This window comes from Homarus americanus, unplaced genomic scaffold, assembly GCF_018991925.1.
Source record: "Homarus americanus isolate GMGI-L3 unplaced genomic scaffold, GMGI_Hamer_2.0 scaffold25129, whole genome shotgun sequence".
Classification (NCBI taxonomy): Eukaryota; Metazoa; Arthropoda; class Malacostraca; order Decapoda; family Nephropidae; genus Homarus; species Homarus americanus.
In genome coordinates this window covers 350,010-372,697 of record NW_024734008.1, presented here as the reverse complement: position 1 = coordinate 372,697, position 22,688 = coordinate 350,010, and the positions used below count along the sequence as shown (strand labels likewise).

Here is a 22,688-nt window from a genome sequence, read left to right as displayed (position 1 = left end):
TTTCGGTGCTGACAATTTGTTTTTGTTTCCAATGATAATATTAATACTGGAACAACTAAACTTACTAGACGCATCCATATCCAATTCCAAAACTTTTTTTTTCATTTAATTGTAATCAACAAGGAAATAAAACTTATTTTTCTATTACCAAGTGGAGCATTCTACGTAATCTTGTCTCTTATCATCTTTCTTGCTACTTTATCATATCATTATTAACATTTATGTTACGTGAAATTATGAAAACAATCGTCATCAGTAGGCTTAGGATAATTATGTATTTGCATATGTGCATATGCAAATGCATATTTAAGCCATTTTTGAGGTAAAGTGCATATTCATATTTATTTGTTTTATAAGGCATATATTTGGAAAATTCCAAAATATTATAAAACATTCCTCAACCTCAAGGGTCAAAAAATTCGCGAGCATAACAACAACGCTGGGGCAGAAATTACTGATATTTGAAATATAAAAGTACATTTTATTGCACTACATGTAATACAAAATCGAAAATACGCGATTTTGTTTTAGCGTCATAATATCCAAAAGGAACATACTTAAGTGACGTTTATATAGGTCAACATTAGGCTGTGGTTAGCTAGGCCGTGATGGGCTGGTCAGTGGACATGAACTGTACGTGATGGGTTCGTGTTCAGCCAGGCAGGGTATAGATGCATGGGCTCCATTAGTTCCCTCCTGACACTTTTGTTCTTCTATTTTCTTAAAAGGAATACTTTTTTCAGTATTGTTTAATGAATTATTTTGTCAGTATATTGTTTTTTGCATTTAATCCTTCTTTATAAAATCCTGCTTCGGCGACATCCTGTCTGGGAAAGTAAATTTACTGAGAAAATGTACAGAAAAGGAGTTATTAACTTAGTAGTTATTATTTATTAACTTATTTTAAAGTGCATATTTAAGTGCATATTTTCTCTTTTTACTGCATATCTGCATGCATATTTAGCCATTTTTATGTGCATAATTATCTTAAGCCTAGTCATCAGTGTCACTCATAGAATAACTCCTATTTAGATTCTGTATCACATTTTCTCTGATAACGTTATACAACTTTTTCAGTAATTAGGGGAATAAGGTGATATTTACCTGTTATTTTATAAAATAAATAACAAGAAGGCCTGTCAGGGACCTGCCACAGCAGGGGCGGATCCAGGTATATCAAAACTAAGGGGGGGGGATCCAAGACGTTATGGGTGGGGGAACCTGGCGAGCATAGCGAGCCCACTCAACTGGGGGGGGGCGCGCTGCCCCCCAGATTTTTTTTTTAAATCTGACCAATATTATGGACATTTTGAGGCCATGTGCACTTGATATTAGGAGGTATTCTGAAGTCAATAGTAATTACTTTTTACTATACAAAAATGCCTGAGTTCAATACTGTATTAAAGAAAAACTATTGGAATTTTCTGATGAAAAATGGGGGTCCGGACCCCAGAACCCCCCTGGATCCGCCCTTACACAGGGAGTCACTGATCACATGTGCAATATATTCAGTTGCGTGTCCCCGATAATTTGAATACTGCCCACACTCTGGTGGGTGGCTGTTTTATAAATTCACTTGCTGCCCCTTGGACACAGCAAGAAAATAAAACTGTCAGCTTACTAACTAAATGAGATTCTTTTGCTGTCGTCATTAAGTCTAGCTGAGTTTCCGTATTTGGTCGCCAGTCCTCAGACATCCTCTTCGCCACTGATAGGTTTGACTGTCAATATACCCCTGTTGTGTATCACTCATTGTCCATAACTTGGGAAGTAATGCAAGATGTTTTATTTTGCATTTTTTTGTTAAAGATTTAATTGAAATATTGGCTTATTAGCTTGTGCAATAAATAATACAACCTGTCATATAAGTCTGAAAATAAATATGTTGGCCAATTACATATTTTCAATTATTTTTTATAACAATATCATTTATAATACAGTTTCTAGATTCTTCGTGAGTGATGGCGATGCAAGTGTGAGCTGCCCCGAGGCTGAGACAACGCTCGGGCTCGCCGTCAGTTGATTGCTGTAAGGTGTGTGCAGTGTGTAGTAAATCGTCTCTGAGTTTTATGCATTAAGTGATTATGTATTAATATTTTGGTGAGCATTTCGACATATTTGATGCATTAACTGGTTGGCATTACGTCATTTGTGTTAAGTATGTTGTTTTGTCTCTCAAAATAAGTGCAGTATAAGAACAAGATGTGGACAGTACAGGTAGGATAGGAGAACAGGGATCAAGGGGACAGTTCAACTTAGAGGAAAACTCGTGAAGTAAAAGGAATTTGAGTTAAAAACCTGTTACATAATGTCTCTCTTGTCAACACTTCAACCACGAGCATAATACGTATCTTCATTCCGACTATTATAGTATTAGAATGATAGATATATTATAATTGTATTCAGAGAAATTCTTCAATACGACTGGGGACTTTTATCTCATCCTTTAGTAAAAAAAATAATAAAAAAGACCAATGACGCCATGGTAACTTTATGCAAGTTGATGATCATTCGCGCTATATGTACTTCTGTGCTGAACTATGAAGGATTAAACTATGTAATTGTACTTGTTAGGTTTGGTAAGGGTGTTTATATTTACATCGAGGTGTCAAGCTGATAAAGATCCTATCCTCCTATTGGTCGTTGGCTTCTTGGTGAGCAAATGATACGCGAAATTTGATTGGTTACAATGTGAAGCTCTTGCCAGATATATATAAGAAAATTACAGTAAATGTATATTAATCAGTACTCGGGTTCATGTTCCCGAGTGTTGTTTTGCTGTCATACATGAGAAAGAAGTTGGAAATTGTTGGATTATATACAAAAATGTACAGTAAACAAACAGAATTAACAAATATATGAAAATGCTATCTAGCAAGCTTGAAATTAGGAATAAAAAATGCATTGGGTGCTTGAATCACTTTCTCGCATCTTTAATTACGCCGCAATATTATAATCTTTATTATTACGAGAGACAACAATACTTAACCTTTATTCAGCAGTACGGTGTAAAAATATCGCCGTTGGTAATGTCATCCAGACACAGTTGATGTTGATTCCTTCAAACGCAGAATATTTCTATGGTGTTTACCTAGGGCGACAAGTGCTTATTATAACACATATTCATATCTTTTTTGTATCAGTATAGCCAGAAGGAGTATATTGTTTGTATGTTTCCTTTAGTCGTCAGTGTTTGCCGTCACTTGTCCTCCCTGCGCAGGGCGAGAGTCGTCCTGCCGCAGCAGCCGATCAGTGTTGTTTGGTAAACATCGGGGAGGAGGTTTGTTTCTGCTACACGTCCCTCATTATCTCCTGCAAATCCTTTATGACAGGACTTCCTCAACCAGTTTAACCTGAGGATCCTTGATCCTAACTTGGAGAGGTCAGTAATCCGTGCGTGAGGTTAAATTAAGCTCCTTTTTATTCGAAGAGATGAATCTCAAGTCAGATGTGAGACTCCAGGTCTGAGAATCCGTAATGTTGTCTCCAATATGCATCGTTTTTTTTTATTCGTGTGTGTTTTGTCTGAGAGAGAGAACTGGAACGTTACAGGAAATGTAAGAGCGGTGGGAGAGAGTGAGTGAGGGATGAGAACAGCAGGTCAAGTCAACTGGTGTCAGGACCATAAGACGTGGTGGAGGGAGGAAGGTGCCAGTTGCCTCTCAACCATCCACTTGTCTAACTAACTAACTAACCAAACCTTATTTTTCTGATATTTATAATATTTGGCATTATTCTTAGCCATATATGAGATACAACACTATAATTCACATGGCCCTGGGAGGTGTTGGTCTTAATTTCTGAAGGAATTAAAAGAGATCTTACAACTCCAAGTGTGATTTTGGTTCACTTTTGTCCTTTATGTGGAACACAATAGTTGATAGAATTGGAGGACACTTTTGTGGATATTGTTGGTTTATTTTTCCGTATTTCCTCAATAATATTGGCCGGTGGTGGATAAGTAATGTTTAAAGTAGGTCTTCACTCTTAACACAGAAAGATACAATTGGAAACTCACACACAAAGCAATTTTCTGCTTTCAAGAACTTATTTCCGTGATTGGAATTAATTTAACTTACCTGAACAAAGTGTAATTTTACTGAAATAAGTGGAGCTCTCCATAGGAAACACTACAGTCCTTGTCAACAGATATGGGTAAATGTTGAGGGCACTGATGCCACTAAACCACTTGTTTTAGGATTTCGTTATTAGAAAAGTTATTACTTGAAGGTAATTATAGTTAATGGCCTCAGTGACAAAACTATATACAGTTATTTTGACATTACTGAGGAGTAGGTTTTGGTCTCTGCTCCATTGATGTGTCAACAAATTGACCAAAATCATTACTGTGCTATGTATAATTTTGGTTCTTTCCTGCTAACATCACACATAGTTCATCAATGTTTTTGTTAACTTGCAGAAGTCATGAAAGCAATGGCCTGCTTGTCTCTTCCTGAGTAACACAAAGTGTTCTTTTTTGGGGAATTTCAACACCAGATCCATTGACTAGAAGTACATTCTATGCAAACAACAAAGGCTTTATCAATAAAATTTCCCAAACAGTTACTTTAATGGCACCCCTAAACAGTTAATTGGCTCCGCTATTTTTAACAGTTACTTAAACATCAGCTTCAGGTAAGGGGGCCAACCTGCAGGTAGCAGTACTGTGTACTTTACCATCTTTGCAACTGATTGGCCTGTGAGCCATTTGGGCAGAACACTAAGGAGGCCAGAGGCCTGTGCAGAATCCCTCCATTGTTCTTGATAATTTTGTCAAGGGCTAGTTTGAAGTCCAGTACTGTTCTTGATTCCACACTTTGGGCTGGTAGACCATTCCAACGGTATACCACCCTCTGTGTGAAAAAGTACAGTATTTCCTTAGATTCATTCTGTAGTTACTGTAAGTCCTCTCGTGTTGGTGTTGTGTGACATCACAATGAAATGTTTTAGTTTCGTGTTTTCCATCACTTTCAGGATTTTGAACGTTTCAATGAGATATGCCCTATTGTGCCTTGTCTGAAGGGTTGTTAGTCCTAAGGCCCTTGGTCTACCTGTGCCACCTAACGTGTTTGCTTCCTTCTTCTTCATAGAACTTGATGAATTGTGGCTCCATTAAGTACTGTAGCTGTAAAGAGAACTAAGAAGAGGTGAAAACAAGCCGAAATAAATCTCAACGAGTGGAAACAAATATTATTTTGCCTCAACTTATTGAAACAAGCATTGATTTAACTGAACACCCAAGTTATATCTATGCAGTTACCACTGTGTGCGGTAATCTCTCTGTTAGACAGAATAATTTGTGCAAAGCAGTTTCAGGTTGAGAGATTTCTGGGTACTCAGGCATAACTCTCCATGCATGGCTGTGTGTTCTGTGCATATATGGAACACCAATCAAGAACCCAGTAAATTACTCTCAAGAAATAAAGTGGTAGAGTCAAATTTACCATACTCTTTATTGCTCAGTGTTTTGACAGAGTACTTTATTGTATGTTGTATATTTCATTTTGTGCTCCGGCACTCGCTATGCTCAGCTATGTCAACATTTTTGTATTTTCTTGACTAAGTAAACCATTTCAATTTTGGTACACTGAAATTATAAGATTTTGCTATAGATTACTGTAATGTGTAGGCTGGAATACTATGAAATACTATACAGTATATTTATTTATAACTACTGGGTACTGTACATATAGTGCCTCTTCTTTTTCCTTTTCGTGAGTTATTTTAGTCTTATCCCAAAGTTCACCCATCTGTTACTAATCCAAATGTATTCCCATTAACAGGTGTGGCATTACAATGAACTTCCCTGAGGTGCGGTCTGTTGGAGGCAGTGTAGGTGGTGGTGTAGGCATTGGTGCAGGTAGCTTAGGTTGTACCTCTGCTGGAGGTGACTCTAACCTTACTGTTACCTCACCTGCCTCCCCACCACCAGAAACAGCAGCTTATATGGGTTTCCAAACTACGTCACCCCTCTCGTCTCCTCAAGCTAGTTACCCACCAGTGTCCCGTCCCAGCATAGCCAGCATGTGGGGTATTGGAGGCTTCACAACACCACCCATGCCACCCCCACCCGTTGTGTGCCCAAATACCATTGCCTCAACCCTCGGCATTCCACAGATGCCCAGTGCTACTTACTTCAACTCTCGAGCACCAATGGGTTTTAACTTCAGGTGGGGACTTTTCCTAATTATTGTTTACTTGCATATTATTAATCATGTTTGTATTTGCAGTATAGTATATTGGTGTCAGAGAATTTTTGTGTTATCTATTTATACTCATGTACAGTACAGGTATTTGCTTTGATCTTTTTACACTGAAACAAACCAGATTCTGTTAACTAATCTGTGGACACTATTTTTGGCAGTAAGAAAAAATACTGTATTGGTTTATTGATTATATTGACTAATATTTTGCTTTGGAATAAAGTTAATTTGAGGAACTATGTCTACCCTATCCTGTCATTTACTCCCCCCATTGTCTTGCACTCTTCCATCCTATCTCTCCTTTCCTCCTTCCATCTCCCCACCCCCCACACATGTGCGGTACTTTTTATGCTCACTGGACTGTCAACATTCACATCACCGTCTTCACTTACAGGCTGTAGTGTGGATTGGTGTATAATCTGTTAATTAATGTTGTCTTCCAGTCTTGAAAGGTATTTGGAGGAGCTGTTGTCAGTTTTTTATCTTGAGGAACTTCTTCCTTTATTTTCCAGTAAGGAGTTGCCTTTGATAAAGTTCAGTTAATCAGATTTCACGCCAGTTTTAGCTATACTTTACCAAATTTTGAATATTTCACAAGGTACTACTTCACTTGCATATAAACTTTCTCGCAATATTCATCGTTCATGAACAGTGCCATGCAGTGTTTCCCGTAACCCCAGACTTACTTCATTCCATGCCACTCACCCCATTCTTAATAAGGTTATGTGGGGGAGCAAATATCTACGAGCCCCTAGAATAGTGAATCCACAGGTCTGACTGGGGGGCTTCAGAGCCATTTTATTGTGTGGCAAGAAGAGCTTAGACAGTGAAATAAACAAATAAATATATACTGGTACTCTATATATATATATATATATATATATATATATATATATATATATATATATATATATATATATATATATATATATATATATATATATATATATATATATATATATATATATATATATATATATATATATATATATATATATATATATATATATATATATATATATATATATATATACTTCTGCAATGTAACTCTGGGTTCAAGAGGTTGTTATACAGTACAGTATAGGCATTCTAGAAGTTAGTACAGTAGTGGCACAGTGTTGTCAGTACAGTATCAAGATGTTGGAGTACAGCATACTGTTGTTCTCTGTAAGGGATTTGGAGGTTTAGTAGTAGCGTTGAGACCTGATTGAGTTGAAGAATGGAAAGATCAAATGTCAAGTGTAGGAGCATTTATATGGGATGGACATTATGCTGCAGGTACTATTTAAAGTTAGCAATTCCTGAGTGAGGTTCTCAGTAATTCCTTTCTTCATAACATGTCATGTGGTGTTAAGTAATTTTTGGAGATGGACAATCTTCTGTTGGGTAATGTTAGGTTGTGTAGAGCCCATGGGGTCAACATAATGGATATTTGGAGCCTTGTTGTAGGAGAGGAACTGTAGATGAAAAGTCTGTGTATGCATTTGTTATTAATTGTGGCCACCCTTTACTATTGTGGGAAAGGTTTGATGTGTGGAAAACTAAAGTTATGTTTCATGTCTTGTATTGTCTTTTTATTTTATAGATACTTAATTGGTTGTATTCTAATGAAAGTTTATTTATTCCAGGATGGCAGGTTCTCACTTAAATGGCATACCCTTTGTTTTTAAACGCAAGCCAGAGGAGGAACCAGAAGCAGTGTGAGTAATTTAGGGTACAATACAGGTGTTGATTTTATCTGAAGTTGTACATTGTATCAAAAGAGGTAAAGAAACTGTACACTGTTTAATAAGCTTTTAAGATACCTGTGTACAGGTCTGTATTGTTTATTTTTATTATTATAATATTTTGTTTTTCCATATAACTCTCCTTGTTAGGTGCAATGTAACCATTGATGGAAAGATAATGGTTAAGTATATACTGTACAATAAGTGAACATTATGAAACACTAAACCAACATCTATAATAATTTCATTACCCTAGTAATACATCAACTACTATTTGAATTGGAAATACTGTACTGGCATGTTATCTTCGAAAAAATCCCACAGTTGAACCCCTGATGAGTTATTGCATCATCCTAAATTCTTGTTGCTCTGTTTACTTGATGTGAACACTGGTCACAAATGCCTTGAGCTATGAGTAATGTTGGTACAATTATCAGGCTTTAAGGAGTCTTGGTTCCTTGTTTATTATTAATTTTATTTTGCATTCACAATGCCCTCAAAAAACACAAATGTGATAAAACTGAGTTTAATAGTGCTAAAAGGAAATGTAAATTGCCAAGTGGAAAATAAAATGATGGAAATTCTGAAAAAAATGGACCAATGGCAGTCTATGAGGAACTGAATATTCCACTGTGCTGTGGTTGTACTTTGGGCTGGTTTAAAATCTTTAGAAAGTGGTACATATCTTAACCTCGAGTATGAGGGCTTGCTCTGTGCTGAATAAAATTGTCTGGTGTTGGCCAATTAAAAAATTAAAAGTGGCATCCAGTAGTGAGGGGTTAAAACAACTGGAGAAAACTGTGAGCACACAAAGAGGTGCAAAATGTTTGTACAGGTACACCAGCCAGGTGTCTGATGCTTCTCGCGCATTTACAGCAGTTTTTACACCTCCAAAAATGTTTTCGCTTCCAAATTCCACTCATTTTTCTTAAAACTGTACAGTACACAATTACAGTATTGTAAATACTGTAATAAGCATATAAAATTTTGAGAATACAGTACGTAATCTACTTGTACTGAATTTTCCACATACTGTACTGTATTACATGAGAGTATATGAGGAGAAATTGGACAATCAGGTAACTGGTTAAGTGACTGTGTTGTGGTGTGAGGTCTACTTGTCTTCACATGAAATTCAGGAGCGAGTTTTATGGTGATTTTTGGAGGATGATGACACTGATAGTTTACTTGTAGAAAATAATGAAGTAAGTTAGTCTACAGGTATTTGCAGTTACTGTACTTTATTTTTCAAGGGATAGAGTTGAATGGTGTTTGGTTGCTGTATATTTCTCACTAGTGTTAATTGTTTATGCTGTATATGTAATCATCTTAGATTCATGATGCCACTCAGCAAGTGGTTGGCTGCCATGTTTACCCTGGGGTTGTGGCCATAGTGAACCCGGCCCACTTTGCTCTATTTTTTCCATGTCCTTTACAAGTTCTAACTGTTTTTGATGATGTGTATATACCTTGATCCTTCCTGATTATGAATTATCATTATTTACATACAGAAAGCCAGTGGCCAAACAGCACATTAGTGAGGAGAGAATGGCAGCGCACCTTAATTCACTGCACCTCTCAGAGAGTTTCTACAACCACCGACTTGGTAAAAAAGTAAGTGTATAATGTTATGTGTGCCCAGCAAAATAATTGGATCTCATAAATATTAGGTTATCGTGTACTATTCAGGTGCTTGCTCTTCAGGTGGCTAATGAGACCCAACCACACATTATCAGGTATGTCATCAAACCTGCTTCAGTCATTGTGCTGAGTACCTGAGATACCTTCAAAGAGGTTGCTACACACTACTAAGGTAGATAAGGTCACACTGGGCTACTGAATATACTATGAAAAATTCCTTGTAACCAATCTTAGACATAATATTCTCCACAATCTGTAGTTAAAGATCTTTTTATTTAGAGAAATCACTGCTACAAATAACTGACCTTTTACTGAAAAGCTCAAGGGCCACACAAAAATGGGTTCAGGGTCTCAGTACTGTACTGTATCCTCTTCTTTATGACAACATTGTTCTTTGGATGTGTCATTTTATTTCCTGAGCCCAGTCAGCAACTTGCTCTTTTATTTTTTTCAGAGTTGTTCTGATGTCAATGATATGGTGCTGGAGGACGAAGCTGATGAAGGTTTAGGAGAGGACGATATTTCACGACCATGGAAATCTAGATCCAAAGGCCCTGCTTGCCTTGTAATAGCTGATGAAGTAAAACAAATTATCCCTGGAGAATCACAGCTTCCAGCATCCTTATTAAAAAAATTGTAATGTATTTTTATTTTTATTTTTTTATAATGAAGTAGCTGGTAGTGTAAATGTGACTCAATAACTTTCATTGAAAATTAGACACTGGAATAATGACTACATACAGGGTGTCTCAAAAACATTTATACCTGAAACACTGCCTTACAGATTTTAGTGTTGATTCCATGAATGTTGTACAGTATTACAACAGCAACTCTGTCCTCACTTGTTGATGCACGAGGTCTCCCTAAAGTGAGGACAATGTTACTGTTGTAATACAAACATTCAGACGATCTCCACGAAAATCTTCAAGATGGTATGTAATAATTTTTCTGAAACACTCTGTTTTGTCTAACAGTGTAACTGTTAATTAGAATATTGAGGTGTTGGATAGCAAGCTCAGAGTATAGCTTGTAGTAGAATGGTACAGTCTCGTTCAAGATTCTTCGAACACTGCTGGAAACAGCTGGTAACTCAAGGCCGTTTGTTTAGTATAGTACATAATAAAAATTATGAATGGATGTAAAAGGTTAGTGGTGATTGGTTACTTAGTTCCCCGTTGCTTAATTGATGGTTGGGCTTTGTTGTTTCATATTATATTATACTACGTACTATAGTAAACAAATGACCTTAAGTTGCCAGCTGTCTGCAGCAGTGTTCGAAGTATCTTGAACGAGACTGTACATACAGCAGTTAACAAATCATATTCTTATCCCCTGGTGTTAATAAAATAAAATATTAAAAGTAGTGAGTGTCCCAGTAGTGAAGGGCAAAGGAAGTGAGAGGAGATATAAAGGCCTAATTATTATTGGAACCCTGAGTTGAATGTGTCTCTTAGGGACTTTATTTGTTTCATATTGGGAAAGTTATTCAGGGCTGCTGAGGTGGTTAACCCCTTCACTACTGGGATGCAACTTTAATATTCTTGATACCTTGTACAGCAATATCTCCATTAGCCAAAATTCTTCTTAACTGGATATCTCCATTAGCTGGACTAAAAATTTTCTAAGGGGCACATTTTCTGGAAAATTCCCCCCAAATTTACCCGGTACCCGGGTTTGAGAGATAAAAAGCAGGTGCATTTTCCGTAAATTTCAAGAAAATTTTTCTGGTACCCAGAAAATTCCGGAGTTGGGGGATTTTTTCCGGCTTTGAGAGTCGTCTTGTTACCCAGAACCTCTCATTCTCATGAGTGCTCAGCACCAATTGTTCCAGCTATCAGAGATATCACTATAGGTACTCATATTTTATATAGCGAACAAGAGAATTTTATTTCGTTCTGAGGGAGCCCCGTACACTAGGAATTTTTTTAGCTATTTCATGGGGAATTTGAGGTAATACAATGATGGGAACACTTGTGTTTCTTCCCCTGTTTATTTTCTTGAGAGACATGTGAGTCGGATTCATAATTGAGAATGAGTTGGTTCCAGAGCAGAAGTTTTGGGGGTTACTATTGCCCTTGTAAATGTTATATGAAAATGATATTCAGGTGTTGGCAGTAGCTATGAACAGAAGTTGGATACAGTAGACTCAGGTGACCTAAGTTTGGAAGGGAAAGGTATCAGAAAATTATGTGATTGCTTTATTTAGCTATAATGAGGGTGTATGGTTAATCTATACTTGGTGTTGCACTATATTGCACTTGCTATATGATTGTTTAAATGTGACCTCATTCCATCCATCTAACACATATCATATATTGTATGTAGATACTTACAGAAGGTACTGACATAATTGTTATATCATAAGTATTATTGTTTAACTTATTATATGTCTTTTTCAGAACCAAACCGAGCATGGAGGTGGTTTTGTGGCAGCCCCCGGGAAACATTATCAGAAACATAATTAAGCCAAGCATACCCACTGAGATAGAAGTTGTGGAAAGCAAAAACTCTTCCTCCGACTCCTTGGTAAATCCTCCTAACTCAACAAGTACTGGGGAAACATCCACCAGCAGCTCTCCAGACTCGGGTATCTCTGTCTCATCACCGCCGCCATCATTATCTTTTCTCAGGCAGAATTCCACAGCATCATCATCATCATCCTCCTCACAGTCATCCTCAGCATCGTCATCATCGTCTTTGTCATCCTCATCATTAATATCATCATCGTCGTCATCCTCACTTGGTACAGGCATTGCAGCATCATCCTCAGATGTTAACGATGATTTATTGTCTCTGCCGTCTACTTCGTCTGGTTCTCGGGGAGGATACTTGCCCTCCCTGAGAAGGCCTGCCAGCCCATTACCCGACCCCATGGCAGACGACGACTTCTCCGAGCGCATGGAATTTAACAATAACAATAATAATGCGCCCAATTTCATGTGGCTGGAAGAAAACAATAATACCGCGTTACTCGATCTTAATGCCGTCGAGCCCCCCAGAACTCCACAGTTAGAGGACTTGCCTGATTTGCCTGACTCTGATGACATGGACTTATAACACTGCCAGCGTGGGATAGTTCTATGTGCCTACTCACACCTTTAGTCACTCTTGGCAGGTACTGAGTGTGTCTCAATGTGATGGTAACAAAAGAAACTATTTGGCCTCTTCTCTAAAGAAAAAATACGATACTTTGTACTGTAGTGTTAAACTTTGGATGCATACGATCATCATATATTTGATTATGAGAACCAACACAATATTACCTTACATGTAAAAATAAATAGCTGCAGTAACCAATTCTTGTACAGTATACATTACCTTTGCCATACTTTTTTTTTCATTAGTTTTATTTCTTGGCCAACTGTTTGTTTTGAAGCTGCCCATTTACTTGCATAATAAGAAAATTGCTTTTTACAGAAATATCTCGAATTACAAGTTTTAAATTTTTACTCTTATATTTAAGTGTTTGGGTAAAAGAAAATATTTGCATTTAACATCAGGAATTACAATTTAATACAAATATCAGCAAGGATCATTAACAACTGAATTTAGTAGATTTTCTAAGGTTTATAAAATGGTTAATGTTTATTACAACTGCTGTTATTACACTCAGTGAAATACAGTTAGGACAGCACTAGTTGGTTCAGGTCATTGATTCTTTAATGCAAGTCTGGAAACTTTCTGGGCATTCTTTATAAAAAGTATATGTAAGGCAAGAAAAGGTTCATCATACACAAAGATGATACACTGCAGCTGTCTTTCTAATTGTCTTCTGCTGAAAGGTAATTCTGATATAAACTTGAAGATGTGTCCACACACCAGTATACTCGTACATGTACTAAGCACATGCCTTACATTTGGAACTGAACAACTTAACTGTGTCAGATTTAATATTATTTATATCTGTCACCAAACTATGATGATGAGAAAATTCTTATGTTTGTTTTACATTTGCACATTTTCTTTCATTGCAAACTAATAATTTTTAGGTATTAAAAGTAGCATGTATTTTTACAATGCTTAGTGTAGAAGTAAACAGCTATATATTGATTTATATTCTCACAAGATACTGTTTGGAATCACGAGCCATTGAGAATTATTACGAGTATTTGCAATCTCTGAGGACGAGCTGAAACAAGTTGGGGGAGAAGAAGATAACTGCAAACTGTTCTGTGTTCCCCAGAGCCAGAATGAAATTGCATGAGGCTGGTACCTATTGTTATGATGCTGCTGCAGAGAAGGGAAAACTCTGCCATTATCAGTATACAGTACAAGCACCAAGCAGCTGATGAGAGAGAGAGTTTGTTATCTGTAAATGAAGAAATAAAATGTTGGGCATCAAGTTTAGTAGTGATGTGGATTTCAGTATTATTAATATTATTATTGAAGCCATCCTCCATCATAGTAGGAAAAGGCATAAAAAATTTTGAAGAAAAAAAAAGTGAGAAAATATTATCATTGTTATTACAGTATATGCTAATGAGTGATGCTAGGCTGTATGAAGGGACGGGGGTAGACCAGGTAGATATTTGGGGCCTTGTTGTGGTAGGGGAGCACTGTAGTAGAACACATCCTTTACACCATTGAAAAATAATGTCTTTTTGGTGGGAGACCGTGTAGTCGCTCTCCATTCTGTCCTCTCTGAATTATAGCAGGACGAGGCTTAGAAGAGTGAAGATGTTATCATGACTGTATTACTATCATATTTTTTTTTTTTACTTATTTTGTAAGAGAACTGAATGAATCCTTTCCATTTATTCACATAGTCATATATGTTATGTTCATGAATAGTGTTTAGAAATGAAGTACTGTATACTTAACCCATGGAACTCTGAAGTTAAGTTTCTCAATGGGTGAAGGAATTTGTTCCCTGCTTTTCTTTATGATTTTGAATACTTATTATGTCATATTTTGTAGAGTAGTGTACAAATAATAGTTTTGATATAAATAGCTCATGATGTGATTGTTTCAGAAACTCATCTTACATGTAACACAAAGGACAAACTATTTTTATTGAGTTACTTTGCCTCTGCTTAGAAACTAAGTATACAGTAATGTTTGTTTTTATGGTTATTATTTAGATGGAAGTTGATAAATGTGTTTATAACCACAAACTTCTTAGTTAAGCGTCTCCTCATGCTAACACCACCTTAGACTAAAGTCCAACTGTACACAATATCACATGATAATGAGTTAAGGTATAAATATATTCATGTTCTGTGATGAGAACTATGAAGTTATGAACTTAGTACCAATGGCCAGGGTCGTAGAGGTCTGCTTTGTTTTCATCCTGTACCTTAGTCATACAAAGTTTGTTTGCAAGTGCTTGAGCTTTCATTGGCACTGAATAGGCATTACACAAATATTTGAAGAGGTGGAGTATCTGATAACAAAGTTGTATATTTTGTTAAAATTACTTCACCATTATTGTGTGTTGTACGTGTCTCGAGTGATCTGCATTCATACATAGAAATTTAATGCTGAGGTTTTTGTTAGCAGTGCAGTTTTGACATACACTGTACTATCTCCTCAAAGACCTAATATACAGTACAGTACACAGTTTTACTTGTGCATCTTTTGCTTTCTGTGCCTTCCTCATCCTCCCATACCATTGCTTTTACTTCATCTTCAATATCATCCCAAAAGATTGTGTGGAGTATATTCTTTCAGGTTAAGAGGGTCAGTATTGTTCATTGATTTAAGTTTAGACTTTGCATAAACCCATCACTGTGTTAAGCAAAAGGATACCACTACTTTATCCTGTCCTGTACTATACATGCTCTTTGTGTTTCAGGTGCTTGGAAGACTCTGATTAGTCAAATGTTGTTCCTTCAAGTAAAAGACAGTACATTCATCAATGAAACTTGGGGTGTTGTGGGAGGGGGTTACCATAACATAACATACCTATTATGGCAAATGGCAGTCTGTGTTGCTATTGGTTACACTCATTCTGCCTAATACTATACCAGAAAAAGGCTTGTAAAAGTGGAAAATAAAAATATTTAAGTCATTTGGAGGAAAATCGTAGCCCCCTTCTCCATGCAGTTGAAAGAAAGCTGTCATTTACCCTTGTATCAGCATTAGTGACTACCTCAAAACACTGGTTATTGATTACATCTATCAGATGGAATGGCCATGGCAGCTACCGCCAGATGAGTGAGCTCTGTATTTAAGAGATTACAATGGTTAAATTGGCGCCCAGCACCGAATGTAGGATGTGTGGGGTCTCTGGTTTTCTCCTGATGTTTATATTTCTTCTTGAAAAATCAGTGACGTTTATTTAATCACATAAGATACTGTAGATTAAGTTAGGGTATTCACATAAGTGTAGTGGCATATATAGTATTATATTACATGAAACGACTTTGAAATCTAAATCATTACCGGGCTAAGGAATAAGTTCTACTTTATATACGATTGTATAAAGTAATAGAAAAATGCTTTTTACTTTTTCTTGTGGTAAATTATATTCTAATAAGTCCAAATTACAGCCATGTTGGATGAGAAGTAAGAGGTCACAGTCAGTATACTATATTAAATAGTGAAAGTCCTAAGTGTGGGGGAGGGCAGAGTATAGGTGTAAGAAAAACACTGGAGGGAGAGAGAATTCAAAGCCTTGACTGGGGGGGAAAAAAGTAGGTTATCATAAAAGATTGTCCGTGAGTCGTAGGATACCACATTCTATCTGTGGGAGGAAGCCGCTAACCATATGTCCTGAGATAAAATCTTACAATTCATACTTGGTCTTACAGCTCCTGAGCACAGTGAATGATTTAAGACAGTACTGTACTGTACCTGTAAAAGAGAGGAAGAGACTCAACATTCTCTCAAAGAGAAAGGGGTGGAAGAGTTAATGAGGTGGAAAGGTTTTGACACCATCTTATCTTATAGGCAGAAGATGTTCAGGGGTTTCCAGGGTAGAATAGGAGTTATTGTGATACCTAACATGTTTTTGTTGCTCTGATTAATTAATGTGTGTTGGATATTAATGGCTGGGAAAGTATGAAATTTATAATAAGATGTAGAACAAAGTAGGCTTGGCAAATTAAACAGAACTGATTAATTACTTCCCCTGCCTGTGATGCTGTACAGGTCGGGATGATGGGAGGAAATGTGTGCAGCTGTAGCTCAAGAAGGAGAGAAAACATTGGAATTTGGGGGAAATGTGAGTGAGTTGATGAATGTAGAATAGGGTCAAAGATTGAAGAGGGTACCAGTGGGTGGGAGATCAGAACCCTAAGGGATATCACTGTTCATTGAGCAAGAAGTAACTACCCGTACCTGTACTGGGAGGAACTACAGTACAGTTTTGGAGAGACTTATGAATTAAAGAAGAGCAGGAACCAGGAGGAACATAGTAAGGCAGTTTAAAAAGTAACAATACTGTATGTGCTATTTATTTGGGTTTATTTCCAGAAGCTAATTTTTCTACTTGATTTTTTTTATTATATTTAGTCTTCTATTGTAGTACAATACCATTATTATTTAGTGATAAAATGCTAATAGTGTTAACTGTATCGTACTTCTTTTTATATTGAAACTGCCATGTTTATGATAATGCTGTAGATGGCTATTGATATATGTGAAAAATAATTAGCCAATTATGATCATAATATACAGTACTGTACTAAATATTGTATGAGGGAATTTAGTTACAGTAGAAATGAGAGAATTTATTTACAATAATAATGAATATTATTTTGAATGAAAATTACAGATGAATGTTCGTTTAAATGAAGGAATGTTAGATACCCTGGGGTGGATGTTTCTGTGAATGTGGCATAAATTGAATCGCAAGTAGTGGAGGGAAAGAAAGTAATAAGTACATTGAGAAGTATCTGATGAGTCAGAGATGGGGATGTACTGTTGCCTCTTCTGCTGCTCCATGAACACCAAGATTCAGAACTAGTACACCTGAAGCAGTAGACATTATTCTGTTCATAAGTGCTTTGGATTCACGAGTCTGAATCTCAGGATTTGTGATTTAGGAGAACTGGCGACAGGATGTTTGTGGGTGACTGTACAAGGTATGGATGTAAGTGGTAATAAATTAGAATAAATAAGATGCTTGATAGTAGTATGTAGGATGCAGAGAATAAGAAATAAGGTTTGGAAGTGAAAGAGTGAAAAATGGATAGGGTATGAATTAGAGGTGGATGGTAATAAGTACAGGGAAAGACCAAGGAAATGGATGGATAGAGAGAGGCATCAGATAAGTGGAGTGTACTGTGAATGACAAAGCTACCTTCCCAATTTTGGATGAATGTATTGTGGAATATACGAGTCTTTCGGCATGCTGTCTGGGAAACTTTTGAACAGTTGGCGGACCTGGAGAGGACTGATCCTGAGTTTCAAGGGTATCTTTGTTGTCCATTTGTCATGACTGAAATATATCATTTTCCATATTAACCACTTGGGATGTTTCGAACCTTGATATGCTTCATGTTCCGTTTAGAGACTTATGGCTTCTCGTCTCAGATGAATCAGCTTACCTATTCAGACATATCAACATTTCTTACGTAATTGAGGTTAATCATTGACTATGTCTCGCCAGCCTTAAATAACTATCAGACAAAACTGGGAAGATGGTTCACATCACTCGCTATACATTCAGGAGACACCGATTTGCATGGGTGACCCAGAATTAAGGCATTGGGTGATATTTAGGGATGGATGTGTTGTTAATGGATGATGCTAAGTTGTATGAAGAGACGGGTGAAGCAGAAAGGAAACACCATAGTAGAACACATCTATCATAGCATTTAGGAAGAATATATAACAGTAAGTGAAGAATGGCCTGAAAAGTGGAAAAACTAACTTCTGGTATATGTCACACAGGAGGTTGAGTTCCACAGAGTAGTACTGTAGCATTTATACTGAACCTTGCTTTTAGGAACTAGTGATACACAACATGAAACCTCACATATGGAAAGCGGGAGTTGTTTTTAAAAGAATTATTGTATTTATTTTTATATTTTTTTAATTCGTGTTTATGTGAATGATTTATTGCCATGGATTGTCATCTGTTTGTCCATACAATATCTGTCTCAACTTTTCACTTCTAAGAAACACCATGTGACTTACAATCTGATGTAGTATGTTCCCTTAACATAGTCAGTCTGTTGTCTGTACTGTACGTGGCATCCCAGTTTGAACTTGGATACATAAGGCTTTATTCTTAAAATAGAAAAGAAAAGAATTTAATGAATCAGTAAGTGTTTTTTCTGGTCGTTAATTAATTAAATAGTATTTTTTTAATTGGATTTTTTTCTGTGTGCAAAGCTGTAAATCAGATGCCTTTTGCTTTATGAGACATAATGTTTCCTTGTTCATAGATAACATTTGATTGGGTGATTTTTTTTTTTTTTTAATAAATAAGAAGTGTTATAGTATCCCAGTTTACAAGTTGAGGGACAACAATTTTGTCCGTCTGGTTGTAAAATGTGGCAGCATTTTCTTGGTCATTTCATAGAAGTTTTAGAGGTTGGTATATCTTTCTGTGAATTATACCTGTGCCCATTGCCTATTATTGTCTCCATAAAACTGAAAATTCTATTACTGGGTACAGTACTGACAAGGTTTCTAATTCTTACTGCCAAGATGTATTGTGTTTCTTCCCTCCCAGTCCTGTTGCCAGCCTTTAGTATGAGTGAGGATGTGTTTGGTGTGATGATGGACAGCACAATATTAAGCTTTTCCTTCACTTTAATCATATATTCAAAATGTCTGTATAAGTGTACTTTATGCCAGGAGTATATTGCCAAGCATTTTGTTAATGACCTTGTGAAGATATACATCTTGCTCCTCACTTCAGTAATAGAGATCAGGTCATGTTAACATTAGTTATTATCTTCATGTCAGCAACCTTTGACTTATCATTATTTAGTGATTTAGGCTGAGATCTAAGTATATTTCTTTGTATTCTTTATGAAGTAGACTCGGGCCATGATATAAGTAAATCTCTTCATTTTCTCTATGAGGCAAACTTCATGGATAGTATGTGTAATTCTCCACTTGTGTTAATGAGGTACAGTAGTTGGTGAACATGATTGTATGACTACATATCACAGTGTAATGGAGTTTATTATAGATTTGCAGGGATCACCACACAGATATTTCAAGTACTGTATAGAGGCTTCCAACAGTGCGTAGGGTTGTGACAGCTAGCGTAAACGATGTTATCATCAAGTGAGCAAACTGACACCTTGTAAATTCCAATACAGGTATACCTAAAAGTATTCATTGATAGTTAGGATCATGTGAATATTAAACACCCCAACTTATTTCACATGAAGATTAAAAACCCTAATGTTAACCTAAATCAACCTCCTCCCACAGAAAGCATTAGGGTGATTAATTTTCAGGTAAAATAAAGCTGGGGTGTCTAATCTTGAAGTGATATGATAGTGGTCACCGAGACATAAGAAAATTTTATTTACAGTATTTTTTTTAGCAGAGCAAAAAGAATTTTTTGCCTTAGTGCTAAAAATTCAGGTTCATGGGTGATGCTCATAGATCAAATGTGGCAGACTTGTGGTGATTCCTGTTTTGAATATTTGTTGCTCTATAAATATTAGTTAACCACACATTTTGTATGCCTGGTAATAATCATACATAAGTTTTATAATTTTGAACTATAAACAAGTATATTTGTATAATTACATTCACTAATCAATTTCTTTTTAATTTAGAGAGAATTTAATAATTGTGCAGTAATTTAATGTTAACAAATTCCCTCAAGTGGAGTTATTGGGGATTATTAATACCAAAATAGAACTAATTGTGCTCTTGACTTGACCACCCAGCACTGTAGTGGGAAAGGGTGTACAAGAGTAAAATAAAACCGTGAAGAACATGTGAGGCGTCCCAAATCGTAAGGTGCATTCAAGCCATCTGGGTGAAACCCATTTTTTGTTGGAAAGCACTATTTTCGGCTCTATATGATGGTAGTTAATAAGATCTCCTTACTACACTGTAAATAAGGTTGAAAGCCCTTTGAAAATAAGGTAGAACATCGATTTGTGGCAGGCAGGAAATTATGGGCTTGGCTTTCGCATCATAAGGTGCTCTCATCCCATCAGTGAGTGAGTGAAATGAGCGGGCGGCCAATCACAGCGGCCAGCCTACAGCCTCCTCCCCCGTCTTGGCCAATGACAGTGAGTGTCTGCTTTCTATGTCACGGCCCCTCCAGTGGGCAGAGTCTACACTCTGATATCGATTAAAGTAAAAAAAAAAATATATAAGCCTGTGGGAGTTTTGTTGCTTCAAGTCAACATTGCAACAACCCAGTACATTACTTCATGACGCTCTACCTACCATCTGCAAGTACAGTCCTTCAGCTTCAAAATGTATAAAAAATGAATGTTGTATCTCAAAAAACAACAGTTATGCATGTTTGAAGTTGGGAAAACTGAAACGCGGATTCTCGGTTTAAAATTTTGGCGCAAATAAACCATACGATCCAGGCACCTCATGTCCTCAGTATATACAGTAATGTAACTTACTCTTGGTTACATAAAGGCACACAATTTAAATCACCCGAAGATGAGCCCTCCCAGCCTATCTCACCTTAAGATTAGCCACCTTAACAATACCTTACCCAACCCTCCAGGTAGTTTTATGGTGTTTAATTATCAGGTGAAATAAGCTAGGGTGTCTAATCTTCATTTAATCCATGATTCATATTCCCTTTTCATTTTTCAAACATATTGCTTGGTTTACTTGTTTTGTAAGTATTTGTCTTAGTTATATATTGCAGTACAGTACAGGTATCTCTTTATTTTCCAACATTCCGTCATATAAGCTTCATTTTATTCTCATTTGCGTTGTTTTTATCGTACAAACACAATATGAATTTCGTTTGGCACGGTTACTTGTAGTTCTCGGCAGAGCTTGGAACTTTGGCTCTTTCTTTTAGGCCAGACTACAACACTGGCACTAACTCTGCTCTGCTACTGATGGAATGATGTGTTGTACTGTATTTTTTATTTCATCATTTTAGTCTGCTGTAATCTTGATTTTATATTACAAGAGCATACTGTACAGTACTTGTTTTACAGACTTTTATTTGAGTTACTTACATTTATTTTACTGTACGATACAGTATTTTGATTCTTTGTAAATAGGTGAACTTGAAAGCAACATTGCTAGCTTTAAACTTGAATATTTTCCTACAGTTGCATTTGATGTATTAGTATTATATTAAAGACAGGAATGCCTCTTAACCTCAAATGTATGTTTCAAGTAAGTATAGAAAATTATTGTCAAAGTATGCAACAATATTGACTTTGATATTACTGAAGTTGTATGCAAATGATTTGTGTTCAATAGCCTGTGAACAAATATGCATATTTCAGTACATTATCTCCAGCAGGGTACTGTATAAGCCAAGCGGACACCTTACCTTCCTTCACATGCTCTGCTTTGGAGGTCAACACTATTTTTTATTTACATTGTTGTATTTTATGTTCAACACGTTTCAGTATTTTGACATACAGTAGTCTTTTATGCAAGTGTGTACCGGTAGCTGTTAAAATCTTGCAAATCTTCAATTTTAAATCATACATATGCACTTGAAATGTTAATGTTGAGATAATTGTTGGAGTTGCATTTAATTACAATGATGAAGGTAGTTTTATACAACATACCATATAGTCAGTACAGTACAGTGTTCTGGTGTTGCCGTGAGCGAACTGTCCGTGTTAAGAGTTCTTGGTTTCATAAAGTTTCAACTAAGTTTTAGTGTTTATGTTTGAACAGATTTTGATGACATAACTACATTATGTATAACTATTAATAAAACTTGTTTATACATATAAGTCTTTTCTTTGTTCACCTGTTGATACGTTAATGACATGTAAATCAGTACAGTACACATTCTTGGGCTGTCTGTCCCCCTTTTCACCAGAGAGTAACTAAACACAGGTGTGATGATGGTGTTGGTATTTGGTGTTGTTGCAGTACAATACAGTAATGTAGTTGTAAAGCTCATTATCTGTCTTACTCAAAGGTTACTTCTAATACAGAACTTTATTTTGTTGACCACAAGTAAATTTTATCCACAAAAAGAACTGTGACTATTAACCACCAGCAGAAACAAAGAAGCTAAACAGCTATG

General features: G+C 36.3%; 1 protein-coding gene across 4 annotated transcripts; it reads left to right on the top strand.

Annotated features, from left to right (window-relative positions):
- Positions 1–1,950: 1,950 nt before the first annotated feature.
- LOC121870119 (putative mediator of RNA polymerase II transcription subunit 26) lies at positions 1,951–22,384 on the top strand. Of its 4 annotated transcripts, none has more exons than XM_042371890.1 (6): positions 1,951–2,033; positions 5,784–6,170; positions 7,832–7,903; positions 9,442–9,544; positions 10,026–10,207; positions 11,971–22,384. In XM_042371890.1, the coding sequence occupies exons 2-6, from the start codon at positions 5,797–5,799 to the stop codon at positions 12,626–12,628; spliced, it is 1,389 nt and encodes a 462-aa protein (XP_042227824.1). In that variant the 5' UTR covers positions 1,951–2,033; positions 5,784–5,796; the 3' UTR covers positions 12,629–22,384. The 4 variants fall into 4 exon arrangements, with proteins under 4 accessions (XP_042227824.1, XP_042227822.1, XP_042227823.1 ...); XM_042371888.1 differs by having other exon boundaries at positions 2,019–2,100; XM_042371889.1 differs by lacking the exon at positions 1,951–2,033 and adding an exon at positions 3,184–3,280.
- The last annotated feature ends 304 nt before the right edge of the window (positions 22,385–22,688 follow it).